This window comes from Rhamphochromis sp. 'chilingali' (assembly GCF_963969265.1).
Source record: "Rhamphochromis sp. 'chilingali' genome assembly, chromosome: 16".
Taxonomy (NCBI): Eukaryota; Metazoa; Chordata; class Actinopteri; order Cichliformes; family Cichlidae; genus Rhamphochromis; species Rhamphochromis sp. 'chilingali'.
This window is the reverse complement of record NC_137943.1, coordinates 17,798,973-17,815,349: the sequence shown is the minus strand read 5'-3', so window position 1 is coordinate 17,815,349 and position 16,377 is coordinate 17,798,973. Positions and strand designations below refer to the sequence as shown.

Sequence of the window (16,377 nt, the reverse complement as noted above, 5' to 3'; positions counted from 1 at the left end):
GTCTGCATTGTTCTTTGTCTGTGCCTTTCCTTCCAGCGAAGGTGCCGAGGTTACCAAGGCTCATCTGTGGCCCCTTTTGTCTCTCACGGCACAGGCGAGGTTTATTAACATAAATTAGAATAGCTCACCGAGAGAGTACCTTGTCGCTATGCGTTACCCACGGCAACCTCTCCTCCACTCTCAATCCACCTGAGCATGTGCATGTGTGCACGGTTGTGTGCGAGTGTTTGTGTGTGACATAAAGAGAGAGAAAGATAGAGCGAGAGAAAGAGAGCACACACTCCCCTGCATCTAAATGTGAAACTCTGAAATGAGGGAGACACATCCACACCCATCTCTCCCCTGTCCTGATTAAAATAAATGGTGCTATCTGCACTGCATGACTCACTACACCATGGCATTACTATCAGTAATTGAAACATCCAATCACTACTGAGCCATCAGCCTCACTGCTCTCCCCCATCTGACTTTGTGGCACCTGATTGAACGTCACACTGTATGGGAAGTAACACAATATATGCCCACGAGTTTATCCGAAGAAATGTTGAGGAGAGACACAAGAGTACCGCATCGAATAGCTGTGTGTGGATGTACAGTACATATTTAAATGTGTGTGTGTGTGTGTGTGTGTGTGTGTGTGTGTGTGTGTGTGTGTGTGTGTGTGTGTGTGTGTGTGTGTGAACCACTCAGCATCCTAAGCAGATATCTAGTGAGAGTCAGGCAGCCTCATTGATTGGTGTTGATTCCATCTGGGCAGCGAGCAGCGACTGACAGTGGATCTAAGCCGCTGCGAAAGGCAACCATTAATCTTGGTCCTGTTTAAGCAGCATGTATTAATTTGTGTCATTTTTACTAAGTCAGCCAGGGAAGAGTGCTTGCCATTTTATGTTTGACTGTTCATCGAAGTCAGGGGGTCCTTTGTACGACCCCAGCATGCTGCCTACACACCACTTACATTTTAGTGGCAGGGTGCCAGGAAAACACACCTCCATCAAGAAAATCTGAATATGTTATAACTTACATTTTTTGGCACAAGAAAATATATGAAAGGTATTTAAAAAAAAGGCCAAAAAACCCCCCAGTATAATTCAAAGGTAGGAGTGTATGGTTAGAGCCCCATGAACATATCAATAATAAGATCTGCAGGTGTTTCAACACCAACAGTATGAGGATATATGCGTTTGCCAGTCACGCTGCGTGAAGCAATTCCATGAGACTGTGGAAAATCCAATCAAATCCAAACAGCACCAATAACAAAAACAATGGGTGAGGCAATTGCAGTTGCAATAATGTCACCAGAGCTGTTTTGTAGACACTAAAAGCTGCTCTAGAGACAAACATCTGATAAAAAAGAAACTCCACTCTGCCATAGAGCAAATTTCCTCTCTAAAGCAATTTTATATTCGATAAGTGGGAAGGCATTCTTAGCGTAATGGATCTGAATATGATCTCTGTCAGAAAACTAAGAACACAGTCTTGAATAAAAGCCCGGCGTGCAGAATGGTCAGCGCTGCTGCATCAGATAACCAGACTGAAAAGTGCAGGAAACAAACTATAGAAAGAGACGCAATGAATTCATATTTCTCTTGGATAGGTGAGCCGATAGCTCCGTCTTTCTGTCCCTATTGCCCTTTCAGCGAAGGTGAAGCAAACAGACGTGGACGCCAGTTTAACTTGTGACTACGTAAAGAGGACAAAAACAGTGGAAAGGTAAACACACATTATCATTGTTTTTGTGTGCTGAAGAGGGCGAGAGGTCTGTAAAAATAAGGAGTGAAAGCAAACATATAACAAGCCCAGCAACATACCTATATCTCACACACAGACACACACCCTTCCCATACATCGACACACAGAATATGACCATTCTACAGCCAGATCTGTTATCACGGCTAATTACAACTCCCACCTCACATATACAGGGCTGTAATTAGCCTCTTAAAACATGATTAACATGTCTCAATTAAGCCAGTCAACATTTGCATAATATATTAGCTGTCCTAATTGCAAGTGAGTTTATATCAGAGGACAGGAAACAGCAAAAATACTTGCTGTTGCCCCTGAAGTGAATATGTAGTGAGCATAAATATGAATATAGAGGAAATGCCAGTGAATAAAAGGGAGTCCGGTCTATTTACACATGTCATAACTCACTTCAAAAGCAAAGATAAACTGACAGTCAGCACATCCCCTCTCCGACTATACTTATAAAAATATACTACATGTTTATTATTATTCACTTAGACGAACATTTCTGGTAAGTAGAGGAAGAGTTTTCCGATAAATGCATAAATCAAAGCCAGGCAATATTTTTCTCGGGAAAACTTCGCACACATTTTGAAGTTATTTATTTGAAGTTATTTATGAGAGAACAGGCAGAGTCCTGTTCAGCCTTATTTCCGTGGAAACTAAAACATAGGGGGATAAACTGCTGCTTCGGCACTTCCAAGCCGGGGACAGATATACAGTCTCCCAGCTAGCGCGGGGAAACCAAGGACATAGCCATTAGTTTCAGGACAGCGCCACATTGGAGACTAATGCCTCCATCTGTCACTGGAGATGAGAGGAGGGTAACAAAGAGAGGCAACACTAACCCCTGAACTCATCATGGACAGCCATGTCAATTAAATACTGAAAAACTGCAGGACTGGGAGCCATAGTGACCAGTTTATCCACGGCTGAATTGAGCCCAACCAGTACCTCTCCAAGTGTTTAACGCTAATGTTACAGAAAACGGTAATTTGACATTATCGCCGTGCACCTTTGGGCTTATTTCAGTCAAGCAAAGCAGATCTGACACCACTTATTTGATTAGTAATTAGTGAACAGTCAAAGTCAGGATCCATGATGCTCAATACTGCTATTTACTGCTATACTGATGTTACTGAATATGATCACTTATTCGTTTCACTCATTTATTTAAGCAAAATGCCAACTCTTGTTGGCTTCACCTACTGCATTAAGAAGCTTTGCTGTTTTTCATGGTAAATAATACATATTTTCAACAGCTGATCAAACAAAACAAAACATCTGGATATGCTGCCTTATCCCATCTGGATTTTGCAGTGATGGCATTGGACAAATATGTCATCTATTGGGGACTGACTAAGTCTACTGCTCAGTGTTACACTTTTTTTTTTTTCCAGTGCTCTGCTTCCTTAATTAAAAGCTTGGTAAACACAAGTTGGTGTGTTTTCCTGCACAGAGATGCTGATGGAGATTCTCATTGGTATGATTACCAAGCTAATGCTAAGTATGCTATCAGTTGCTACTCATCTCACCTGGTCATTTACAGGCTGCAGTGTGTCCTCGTTTTGCTGTTTTGTTTCAATCCATTAGACTGTTTTTTTAAGGTTAAAACAAAAACAATCCCATATAATCTGAATTACACATTGGCAGCCACCAGTTGTTGGGTTGTTAGAGACCATTTGGTCCAGCCGGTATTATTGGTTAAACTATCATATAGTTTCTAAGAACTCTAACTGACAACATATAGAACCAAAAATCAGCTTTTCTACAATGTAAAACATTATTTTCATAATAAAATTAGTAAACTTTAAAGTTTACCTCAAACTGCAGTAAGTTACAGATTTTCTCTTGCTTAATAAACTACTCTGAAAACAAAGTGTTATGCTACCAAAATGAGGTACAAATAATAACCCGACAGTAAGTCGCTGTGCACCCACCTTTACCTGACATATTTTACAAAAGCAGGTGCAACACATTTATATCGCAAGACAAAAATCAAGTCCTTACATCATTTTGTAAAAAGTTTATAAATTCACCAGATAACAGGACTTGAACCCTTTTTTATTTATTACTCATCCCCAAAGTAACTATCCTTTGCTCATACTGAGGCTCATTAGCTTTAACCACTTTACCTTTGTTAGCTTCTTTAAAATAACCATGTTCAGGGGGGATTTAAGTGTCTGATTAAAGTTTGTTCTCACTAAAGTTTTTCTGATTGTCCCCCCAAAGTGCACACACCACTTTTTGCCTGTGCCACTGTGCCCAAGTTTTACATGCAACGAATCAGGTCTGGACTGAGAACACTGAAAATCTGTGCCTGGCTGCTTGATCTGTGCATCTCTACTATCAAAGAGTACTCTTGAGCCATCAAAACAAAAGCCGCCTTCTTGACACTGAAAGAACAACATTTGCTCAAGAGTTCATGACACCTCCAAAGTGACCAGATCAACACCACTGTGAATATCTAAATTGTGTGTACACGTCCAATTAGCGGCACATGCATGGGGAGGAGGGGGGGTTGAGAGCGGAGGGTGGCACTTAGCGGGATGGACTGATTCAGCAGGTCTCCAGCTTTGATAAGTTCAAGCGGCGTAATGCATTATCCGTCTGATCACATTAGTCATGCAGGAGCTCGCCATCTGACCCGAGCCTGCATGGGAGTAATGTGAGGCTGCTGACAAGAGTGGCCTGACGAAACGGTCGCAGGCCCACAGATAGACAGAGAGTGAGAGAGGGAGAGCGTAGGCCTGAAATCTGACACCCAGAAACACTGACTTGGTGGCTGGCTTCTCTTACTTAGTCAACCTGTACGTGCCAGCTTGTCTCGCCGTAATGGTTCCACACAAACAAAGACGCTCTCCGGTTCTCTTCACAGGATGTGAAGCAAGCACAGGAAAACAAATTCTAAGTGCTCTCAGGAACTGCAGAAACAATGATGATAGTTTAAAAAAAGAAAAAAGGCGAGAGGGGACAGAAGACGGGCCAAACAACCCCGGTGTCGAAAGGTACGACTGTAAGTCGTAACACAAATCTCTGTCGCTGCTTTTCCATCGGCCAGCGTGTGAACCTGAGCTTGTTTAAGCTTGCTAAATACTCTAAATCTGTGACACAGGAACGACCCCTGCGCAAATAAACAGGGTGTGGGGGTGTGTGAGGTCATCAGTTAAGGCCTGCTATTGGCATGTGCTCCTGCCTTGTTTGTCAGCTGCTTGCCAATGGACACCTCACTGCTCTAATGTCCCATATTGCTGCTGTCAACACTCGCACCACAAAGAAGAGGCGCGTACAAGACACACACACACACAGACACGTGAACATGCAGCACCTATAGATGACGTAAAGAAGAAGGAGAAAAAACACTTCCTCTCTTCAGTTAAAGGTCGAGGAGAAAGCGTTGCTTCAAATCTGCCCTGCTGTACTCATCGCCCCCTGCTCGCTCTTCTTCTCGCAGACACTCTCACTGCAACAGTGTAAAAAGCAGGGAGAAGCTGACTCTTTATAAAGAATATAAAAAAGGCTGACAAATTACAGGCTGTACTCCGCTCGCATACACTGCACTCAGCACATTTGGCTGTAAATGCCATGGTGAAGGTTTGAGTCATTTTCTCTGTCACTGCAGTGAAAGGATTTTCAGTTTCGTCTGCACAAACCTCCTATGGGCGAAGATGAGCCGCGGCTCAGCTCTTCAAACGCAGACAGGGAGGACACAGAGAGGCAGCCATTCACTCTTGATTCCCTCACAAATTGCTTGGGTTATTCTTAACTTTTTATACGTCGTTCTGTCGCCATCAAAACAATGTAGCTATTTAGAGCTCGCTGATTTGTGGTTTGGGAGAAATGTTCCCCAGCCACATTTTAAGTAAAAATAACTGATCCGATGCATTAAAAAAAAGAGAGCGAGAGAGAGAAAATGTAATCCACATTGAATTGAATTATGTTCCTTTTCCAAACTTGGTGCTAAGCGGAGGGGAGGGCAATTTGCAGTCTGGGGGGAGCCTCTCTCGTCAGAAGCCCTGTGAAATCCTGGTTGCCAAGAACGGTGGGAAGAGAGGAGAGGCAGGGGGGAAAAGCCAGGAAAAGGTCCAAGTCACTTTGTTCTTCTTTTTGGAAACGAACTGTGGTTGAACCCGGGGAGACGCCAGACAGTTTACAAAGAGCCAGGCATTACTCTCTCACTTTTCCAAGCCTTGCAATTTAGAAGCAGGGCCCCAGCCTGCTATAGCTTCTTCCTCATGGGCTTCACGTTTTAAATGTGACGAAAATCAAGTGTCTACACGTTCTCCCTTCATTTTTTTTTTTTTTTTTTTTGGAGGGGGGGGGCTGTGCCAAACTCTGACTCATAAGAGTGAAGCTTCAGTGAACAACAGTTCATGTTAAATTAATGAAAACGGCATTGCCTCCATACAGCACAAGCCCCGTGTTTATTCTCAGCTGTCTGCATGGCTGCGACGCGACAACCGAGCAGCCAAAGTGACAAGGCTCTCTCAATAATCTCAGACAGCTTCAAAGTTGTGTTCACAGATAAGGTTATATTGGATCTTTTGTTTTATTTCCTCCCCTTCAAAAGCAGCGCTCTGCCACATGCCTCAGAGAATAGTCACAGGCTTTCATCATGTGAGGAGCTCTCCTTTTAATCTGCTGTTAAGAGAGTAATAATTCACACATTCTTTTTCATGACTTTGACCCAGGCTGCGAACATAAACAGAAAATCCCCCTGACCTGTCTCTGCATGCAAAACAGCTCACTTCAGCAAACACCATCAAACTCGGCCAAGGAAAACAGAGAAGAGAGGAGCGAGAAAGAAAGAAAGAAAGAAAGAAAGAAAGAAAGAAAGAAAGAAAGAAAGAAAGAAAGACGGTCCCAAAGAGGCCCAAATGTCCAATGACAGCGAGCTATCCAGTGTCAGTGAGGTTTGTGAAAGAAAACATGATGTAAATACATATTTACTGGTTTGGGAGAGTCAAGTCTAGATAACCGTGACCTCTGCTTTTCTTTAAAAATGCTTCAACGATCAAAAGAAGACACCAAAAAAAGAGAGAAAAGAAAACAAGTGATGCTGACACACAAGGAACTGGCCATAAAAGTGACCTTACCTGTTTTCTCCTTTATTTCACATAAGACGTTGAAGAGAGCCGGTTTCATTCTGTGGCAGTTGAGTGCATGTTTTCTAAAAAAACAAACAAAAAAACAAAAACAAAGGAGGGATGGGGGGACAGGACACCACTTTCCAAATCAGTATTCAAACAAGTGGCAACACAACTGAACTTGCTGAAATCCCCGAAAGGTTACATTTTCCCAACATATCTCAGCTGATTGTACTTCAAAGCATGCAAATATATAAAACTTACAGGAGCCAAAGCATGGGAAAAAATATATTTGTTAAAAAAAATCAATCCATACTTTGTGGGTATAATTCTTTTGAAAATAATTTAAATGCACAATGCATGACTTCAAATCTTTGGAAAACACAGATTTATCCTATGCAGCATCCAATAAAATTCACTCAGGTACTACAACTTGCCTCAAATGTTTGCTATATGTATATTTTATTGCTAGTGCAGGCTATAGAAAGGGATCTGCAACATGTTATTACAGCATAGGATTACAATGTAAGCTCCTTTGTAACAAGGCAGAAGACTCTCACTTTGACTGAGGTGCCTCAGTGCTCCACAGCTAAAACACACCCCCGTGTCAATCTCATATAGCCACGCAATCATTTATAGTTTCGATATATTACCTTAAAAAAATGACAGAAAAGTTTTTGCAAAGAATTTACCACGAATCGTGACAAGTTTTTAGGGTCTTTCTTTCGCTTTCGCGCAGTCACGGCACTTCGGTGGGCGTAATTGCTTTCATTTAGAGGCAGTCTTGATCCGAACCACAATGTTATGATCTCCCCCCCCCCCCACCCCCTCTCCATCCCAAATATTTCCATTTTCACGTGAATAAATAAAGTGTTTTGTGAAGCCTCACCTCGCCTGTGCTTCGTCTAAGCTTTGGTCTGTGATGGTCATTATTTGCTGTAATATATCTCCGATGTCCTGCTTTCTTCCCTCTCCGTCCGTCCCTGCCGTGCCATCCTGCATATGCTGCGCCAGGCCGGGGTGTCCGGCCATGCCTACCCCGTGGGAGTGCATCAGCCGAGGCTGCTCGTCCATCCTTGACCACGGTCCCTGCTGCCTCCACTCCAACTTTTAAAATTTTAATATCAAAGAGGGGAAGAGAGGAAAAAAGAAAGAAGAGAAAATATCCTCGGAAATTCCTCTGGATTCCTCGGTGTCTCTCTCCCAGCCCACTCCTCCTTTTTCCTTGGTAAGCTTTTCTGGATTTGGGAGGAGGGAGACTGACAAACCCTCTCTCTCGCTTTCTCTCGGTCTCTCTCCCAGCTGGTTTAGGTGAAATCTGATCTGAATCGCTGCTTTAGGCTTTGGCCACTCCTGCACCGCTACTGTAGGGAAGGAAAAAAAAACAGGATTGAACATTAAAGGCTCCTAATGTGATTAAAAGTGGAGAGCGTTGTGCTCCTCTTATGAAACCTCCGATATACTCAAGAGCTTGATGCGCCAAAACGCGCTAAAGACTCAACTTGCCTTTGAAGGTTTTGGATACAAAGTACCACCAACTGTTATTGTTTCGCTTATGTCTGGTAACTGACTCATAATCAGAGTGTGGATGAAAAGCCTCCGCCCCTCGAGCCACGATTGGAGAAGAAGAAGCGCGCAAGTCCCACCTCGGTCCTCTCCGAAAACGTCAATCATCTTCCTCGGGAAGGTGGGACACTGTAATAAACATAAAGAGATGTGACCGGACCGGGTGGCAATACAGTGATGGATCGAGGGTGCATATGTAGCCTAATAAATAATTGTGAGTGGCAGTGGAGCTCTGACCCAACAGGACAGCATGGTGGTGCTCGGAAAAGACACTCTGTCATCCGGACTATATATTTTCCTGCTGAATATTTACACCCGTGTAATCAGTCAAAGGAACAATAAATCAAGATGAATTTATTAGAGCATAGAGCAGTTTGTGGAAAGCGTTTTACAAGTCTTGAGTTGGAATATTGGACCACAAGAGTCGTAACAGAAAGCGGTCTAACTAGCAGCCTTCCTCCTTTGGAATCCAACACAACAGCCTACTTGTGAGAGCAATAAGAGCTAATGCTATTTAATAATATAATATATAATAAAGATTACTCCAACCATCAGTTACCCAGTAACAGAAAATGAATCTCATAAAATATCTGGATAATTGATTAAAAAGAAATGTGATCATTTTTCCTATCAGTTTACAGCTGTTGGGGAGTAATACTGCTGGCCAAAATAATTACTTTTTATAATCTAAAACCGCCTCAGTTTATTGAGATGGACTTTTAGGCTTTTGCTATGTAGGCAGTTCAGTATTTCTCACCCTTTCCTGTGTTGGTCAGTGGTATCCTTCATTCCTACTGGTAGCTGCTTCACCCACCTGCTGTTATGACTAGTTTAACTTGGTACCTGCGCACTTCATATTGCTAAAGGTTATTTTGTTAGTCCAGAACGTAGGCTGCTACCGAATGAACTAGCCCAGCTTTCTGTCATTGGATTTCCATTTTAAATCCAATTAAAAATTGCATTAATTAAAAATAAAGCCCTGCATGGGGAGCTCCCTGCTGAGTCGTTATTCCAGCAGTTGAAGTCTCTTATCATCTGATCAGGGTCCATCTGTGTTGCACACACAGTCCAGAGGATGTAGCATCCAAACAGCCCGTCAGGACACTGAATCTGTAGTTTGTTTTAAACAGCTGCCAAAAACTCAGTTTAATACCTTAGCTTTCTCAAAACCTCAAAAGTTCACACAAAATGTGTGCATGTCGGTCGTGTATCAACAAATGCCCTTATATCTGACCGTGTTTGTACGTTGGGTGTTTGGATGTGTCTTCATCCAAACACCTTGTGTTTTGAAAAATGCGAGGGCTTGTTGAATAAAATGTCAAAATTGTGGAATAAAATGTTTTACACGTGGGAAAAAATACAAATATGTAGTCTAATACTTACACAAATACACTGAGAGCTGAAAACCTATAATTTTACTCCTATTTATTTATTTACTGTTTACAACCACAACTCAGCCACTCAAACGTGCCCCCTCAAGTCACAAATTCACAAATTTGCACACTTTGACTTTTGCAGCACTTCTTGTGGTAAATGTGTTGCAAAACTATTACTATTATTTTTCCTGTCATCTTTATGAGTTACTAAACTTAACTGACATTCCTGGTCTCAGGTGGAAAATTACTGATAGTTTGTTATTTATTATTATTTTTATTTAGCAATTAAAGAAGAGGGCTTAAAAAAATCACTATGAAGTTGACACAGCAAATGAAACTATCAATATAAATTTTTTTTGTACCTTTCTTTAAATGTGTTTATTTTTCTTCCAGCTCAACTTTGCCATTTGAAGCCTGTGTGGATAGATTCACCTTTGAAGTGAGCCTCAAGTGGTCATTTGGTGAACTGCACTTTTTTTTGGCACCAACGCATTGGCTTCATTTTGTTTTTAGCGGCATCACACACGAAACCTCGCAAACTTTAAGACGAATACCTGCTGCTGAGAGAACTTTGGCTCTTTGCAAGGCTACTGCATAGATAGCATGCTAACACTAAAGTAGTCAAGAACCGAGAGGGATTTTAAAGCTGAGTGTATGCCGACCCCAGCCCCGCAGCCAGAGCCTGAACTTCGACAGGTAACAAAAGCAGTCATGTTTGTAGCCTCCATTTCTATCCGAGCATGCTTCTAAAGTAGAATCAACTTGGCTTTTTCATCTTTGTCTTGTGTTGTCAGCTTTGTGTTCATACCTAAATGAGACATTATTTCAGGTCATTTTACGGAGTGACGAGAAAGTAATGCAATGAGTAGTGTAACAAATTACTGTGGTGAGTAATGTAATGTGTAATACATACTTTTCTTGAGTAACAAGCTCAACATTGGGAGCCGTAGGAATGAAGACGAGCAGATGCAATTAAAAAAGGGCACTGTATCTGCTTTGTCGTATTTACTTTTTGACTGTGACAGCTATTTTCTGACATGTCATAGACCCAATGATTCATCAAGAAATGAATCAGATGATTAATACATCATCAAAATAATTTAGTTGCTGCCTTGCAATAGTATTTCTCCCATTAACGCCTGAAAAATCGAAATTGTAACGTGGATAAACTGCAGTTCTGTGCCTCGGAGTGTGGTCTGTTCTTCTTCTTTTTTTTTACTGGCCGGACAGAAATCGATCAGTCAGTTTTCTCATTACGTGCTGAATAGGGAGGTAGAGTAGTAATTGTCACAAGGGGCAGGGTGAGGTTGAGGGTAGTGGTGGTGATAATGTCTGACACTCAGGAGCTGCAAAGACTGCACAGCACAGCCTTGAAATGGAAGTCTCCAGTCCAGCAGCCATTCGGCTTTATTTTATTCCCTATTTAACTGTGTCATAACGTTGGAGGGGGCCTCATATTTATCTTGTAAATCTTCTGAAGGGAGATGGTGGTTCAGCTGCAATCGTGCATGCTTTAAAGTGAGAGAAAAAAAAACATTTAGGAGTCAAGACAATTAATTTTCTTTTCCTTATATTTTTTACTCCATCATTCAGCTAATATAAAACCGCAGTGTCAGGTTGGTTCTTCAAATCCCAATCTGTGTCAACCCCCCACTCATCAGTCTCCTAAGTTCTGATTTACAAATCAAGGCAGCATTGATTAGCGTGAAATATGATCGAAAGAGCTCATTCTGTTCACTCTAAATTCAAATTTATTCCACTGTAAGCCAATAGACAAAAATGACCTTACTGCTCGGATGCCGTTAGGAAAGTAAACTCTGAATAGAATAAATAAGACCTCATTTGTGGCTCTGATTGCTGTATTGAGATAAAGCAGCATTTTCAGCCTTAATGAAAGAGAAGAAGAAGGGGGAAAAAAATCGTCTGACACTGCATATTTTCCCTCCATTAAAACCAAATGTGTTGTTGCAGCATTAATATTCTCATAAAAAGTAGAGTTTGATTATAATTGCAGATGAATTTTGATGTAAAAATGTTCTTATAAACAGTCGATGTTTTCTGCAGAAGTTGCAGAGTTGTTTTTTGGAGACTAAAAATGCTAAGGAGTTCGATATTCCCAACAGAAATGTAAACTAGTTGAATTTGTTGGCGAAGCTGCTCTGATGAATGGAAGAAGACAGCTCGTACCAAAGATTATAATGCATCCGGGACTGGAACTTAACTACGGCATGAACTATAAATAAAAATAAACAGTGGCGTAACATTTTAGAAACTCCCGTTACCTCTTGAAGCGTCCAAAACCCCCCACAAAACTTTATGCACTTTAAAAGCCTGATAATGTGTAATAAACCATGTATAACATGGGTAATTTAGTGGATTACACACTTCCAGATATATTCGCCTGGTTTACCAAACCAGGTGAACCAAATCACAATATTTCGAGCTTCATAACAAACCGATGCTGACTCCACAGCACATATTCTCTTATCTGGACCAGGGTCAAACAGCTCCTCCTGGAGAGAGAGCTGCGGGTCAGGGCAGGGTAAGTTATGTATGAGGTAGGAACACAGCGCGGGAAAGCAGCAACTGCATGGCACAGGAAGTAACCTTGATGAAAAATTCAGTTGTTTGCTGCTCCTGGCGTCCCTCAGGCATGAATAAAGTGAGGCCCAGACAGAGAGAAAAGACCTGGGCTCAGCTTGAAACTACTCACCGACCCACTGCTGAGGAGCACACACACACACACACTCGGCTAGCATTAGGAGATGGGCACGAATTAAACTTTAATCACGCCTCAAATAGATTAAGCGACAGGAGCCGAGTCAGCATTTCCAAGCCCCTGCTCTGCTTCAGTTGACCATCCTCCTCTGAACTCCTACTAAATTAAATACCCACCCGTTCCAGTTTCTTTGCACCTCAGATTAACGATTAAGGAAATTAAATACTTAAACCAGGAGTCGACAACAAAAGCTGCGCATGGTTAATGTAATATTATACATAAATCCTCTGAATGAACAGCTTCTGTTTCTTGGATTTCGACTGCAGACGAAGAAGAAGAAAAAAAAAAACTAGATGCGTAAGGATGGAGATGCTTTTGAACCCTGCAGCAATCTCTTGCATCTTTGAGTCAGTGATCATTTTTACTGTGGAAAAAGCCGGATGTGTTTTTGTGCAGCCGAGGCTGGGTCAGGGTGAAGAATGACTGATATGAAGGGGTTGACCTGTCACACAGCATTTGACTTACTATCCTTGGAACAGGATAAAAGGGGAGCCAAATGTCAAGTGATACAAGTGACGCATCCTCAAACGCACATATCCGCACACAGAGAGGGATTTGGAGATGAATGGTTTATAATAAAAAAGCCCCAAAACCCACCAGCGATTCTGTGGATGGCATGTAAAAACAGTAAGATGATCATTTTCATGAAAATAATAGTCACCGGTGGCACTCGCAGTGCATGTCAGCCACAGGATTTCCATGCCCTTTTTTTCCCCTGAGTGTGTCTGTTCTTGCTGTAGGGCCCCTGTAAGCCCTTAGACCTCTTGGCAAAGCGTGGGTTGTGCCTGGTGGGGGGAGATGTGACGGATGCCGGAGCCTCGGAGCCCGCTAGCTACTCTGTGAATTTTCCCAGACTCATTTGCATTCATAAAGAGCCTATTCCTTGTCACAGAGTGTTTTTTAGAATGCCTCCAAAAAATCCCGTGCGACTCTTGGTGGGAGTGCACCGGGAAAATCCGACTGTCAAAGACGACAAGACGAATGAATCCCTCTGTCAGACGCGTGCGGCTTCGACGATGACAGATGGAGGAGAGCTGTCCCTCCGTCGATCGGCAGGCTTCATTTTATAATGAATAAATCTGAATTTCGGCCCCTCCCGTAATTACAAGCGTTGCTTTATTTGACAGCTCTATGCGTTTGCTGATGGGGGTGTGATTGTTTGTGCGTTTGGTGGGTGGTGGCACCGACCAGGTGACAGCTTGATCTCATTTTTACATGGGCACAACTGCATTGCATTGTGTAGCGTGACTCTTGCTTTCCTGTGTTTAGCACCAGTCACCTAGAACGGTAGCTGGGTGTAAACATGCTAGTCATCGCAGCATTTCCCTCCCTCCCCTCACCTGCTCTGCCGTGAGCAAAATGTTGCAACGTTTGAAAAGTTGTTCTGTATGCAACCCTGCACTCTGACCTCTTGTGGACGAAGGGCAGGATCCTTATAAGGAATTCTCAGGCCTGGTTTCCCCGTTCTTTGATAAATGAATCCTGGTGGACCTTTTGTGTGTTTACAGCTGTTTCATAAAGCCATCACCACCATTGACATCACCAGCATCGAGCACTTAAGTTGGGGTCAATCAAAGAGAAAAGTCACAATCAGAATGAGGCGCATGATCATCTAATTAGTGAGTAGGCCTTGCCATGTTTCTTTTCACGTCATGTTGAGGCAGACAAAAAAGAATAGGGGTGTTCTTAATCTGCTACAGCATTTAGATGGGTGGTCGACATCTACATCTTCCACATGAACACAAGGACTCGAGGTGTACTGTTACCAGATGGCTTCACCTGCTGATTGTAGCTGATTGGTGCGTTATTTTTTGAAATAGGCAAATTGTTATATCGATCGAATACCAAATAAATACAGGGCCAGTATTTCTGACAGTTTCAACTTATTAAGGGAGCTTATGTAGGGAAGAGCAGTGTGTCATGACTTATGAGATAAATCATCGTCAATTTGCAAATTCTGAACACATTTTATTGACCACTGAATTACTGTGATTTTTACTATCCACAATAATGAGTTAACACACCTTTTGGCTTTTTATGTTTGGTGAAACTGGGTTTTATGGATACCTGGGATATAAATGTGCCTGTTTCTTGAGCACTTTGGGTCAACCTCTGTTGTTTAAATGTGTTATAGGATAAAAAGATATAACCACAAAAAGGGTCAGACATTTTTCATAGTGCATGTCTGTGGTATATTTTGTCATTTCCAAAAACATAATTAATTTACACACAATTTAGTGAGCTACATTCTGAACTTCGAGGGTAGAAGCATCGATCATATCATGCTAGTGTTGACACAATAGCAGTGCCAACGATACTATCGATATTTGGATCGATCCGCCCATTGAGACAGCGATAAGGTGCAGACCAACCAGACCAACATTTAGGAGTACACAAAACATAGGAGAACAAAATAAAATGATGTTGCCCACAGGTGGCAGGTGGTCCACTTGGCCTATTACCCATAATCTGACTCTTCCTCAATTGCACTCAGTGCTACCACGGGCCTCTAAAAGGCACTCAAGATGCCTGGGTGGGGGCTCTTTTGGCCTGAACACCCTTGGGGAGAAAACACTTATTAGGATATGAACTTGTTTTCCTACACAGTCTTATTTTCTGTCGGCCTAACCAAAGGAAAGACTTTCACCAGTATCACCAAGGCAACACCTAAAGAAAACATCAGCCTTTAAAACATCACAAAGCTCTTTGTTTGAGTGTATTCTTTTATACACGTGTGTGTAAATATGTGCTGTTTGCATAGGTAATGAAGAGGACCTGCTTTACAGTCTGAATACGGGCGAGCTAGCTTACTGCTTTTAGATTATATGCCACGTAGCTTGTTCAGCTGCAAACTCCTGCAAGGATTACCCTTAATTATACTGTTCAACGTGTCATAAGTTAGTTTGGATCCAACTCAAAGTGAATATTCAGTCAACATGAGCTGGAGCTATGGGTCTGTGTTATGTTAGGCCAGTTCAAAGTTGTTAAAACATGGATTTGGAAGCGTGGTTTGTTGTTTCCCTGCCAAAACGTATGCATTAATCTTGGAAGATTAATACTGTAAATCTCTTCTGCTTGTGAAAGTATGAGTTAGACAAAAAGACATGATCAGTCAGTAAACCTGCAGACTACAGACAGCCCTGCTGATGTCATGTGTTTGGACCTCAGTGATCAAAGACCAGCAGTTTATATTAGTCAGTTTTTCCGAAGCCACAATACCACAAGTGCTTAATTGTACATTTTTTATTAATATTTTTACTGTTTCGGTTTTTTCTAAATATAAAACTAAATAGAATTTGCTGTAATTGTGATTTAAAGGTCTCAATTATTAGCACATAATTTACTGTCTAAATGTAATTTGCTGAGTTGTTGTTTGTAATAACCTTCCTCCTTCAATGACAGAAAATAAAAAGGCTTTGAAGAGCATTTTGTTTTTACCCACAAAACAGCCGAAAACAACAGAGCAAGTTGAATGTGAGCAGCACAGATTCTCAAAAACCCTCAAAGAACACGGTGCAAGTGGAGGATGATAAAAAAGGAGAACATCTGGTGAGCAGAGCACAGTGCCAGGACAAGACAAAGCCATGTGTCTGGCAATCATATACCTACACACACACAGGGAACACAAACACACATGCACACAGACCCAAACATTCATTCATGCATGCACACTCAAATCTGCCTGCCCCCAAACTTGCAAACAAGCAAAAAAAAAAAAATCCCCCCTACACACAGACACACACACATACACACCCATACACCTTCATTGTGCCAGCGCTCATGCACAGCAGGGTGCAGTTAGAGCGAAAGAAAAAAAGTAGGA

The 16,377-nt window shown here is 41.9% G+C and overlaps 1 protein-coding gene across 7 annotated transcripts in view; it reads right to left on the bottom strand.

Annotated features, from left to right (window-relative positions):
* pbx1a (pre-B-cell leukemia homeobox 1a) overlaps positions 1-8,484 on the bottom strand; it is a 53,076-nt gene extending 44,592 nt beyond the window's left edge. For 2 of the 7 annotated variants that reach the window (XR_013974636.1, XM_080907559.1), the window contains exons 1-3: positions 8,340-8,482; positions 7,723-8,197; positions 6,843-6,916 (exon numbers count right to left, since the gene is read on the bottom strand). Coding sequence is in view for 6 of the 7 variants with exons in the window: in XM_080907559.1 (XP_080763685.1) it covers positions 6,843-6,916; positions 7,723-7,907 (259 nt within the window). In the remaining variant the exon portion in view is untranslated. Of the gene's footprint in view, positions 1-6,842; positions 6,917-7,722; positions 8,198-8,339 lie in introns of all 7 variants that reach the window. The other 5 variants (XM_080907558.1, XM_080907557.1, XM_080907556.1 and 2 more) reach the window with 4 other exon arrangements.
* Between the last annotated feature and the right edge of the window lie 7,893 nt (positions 8,485-16,377).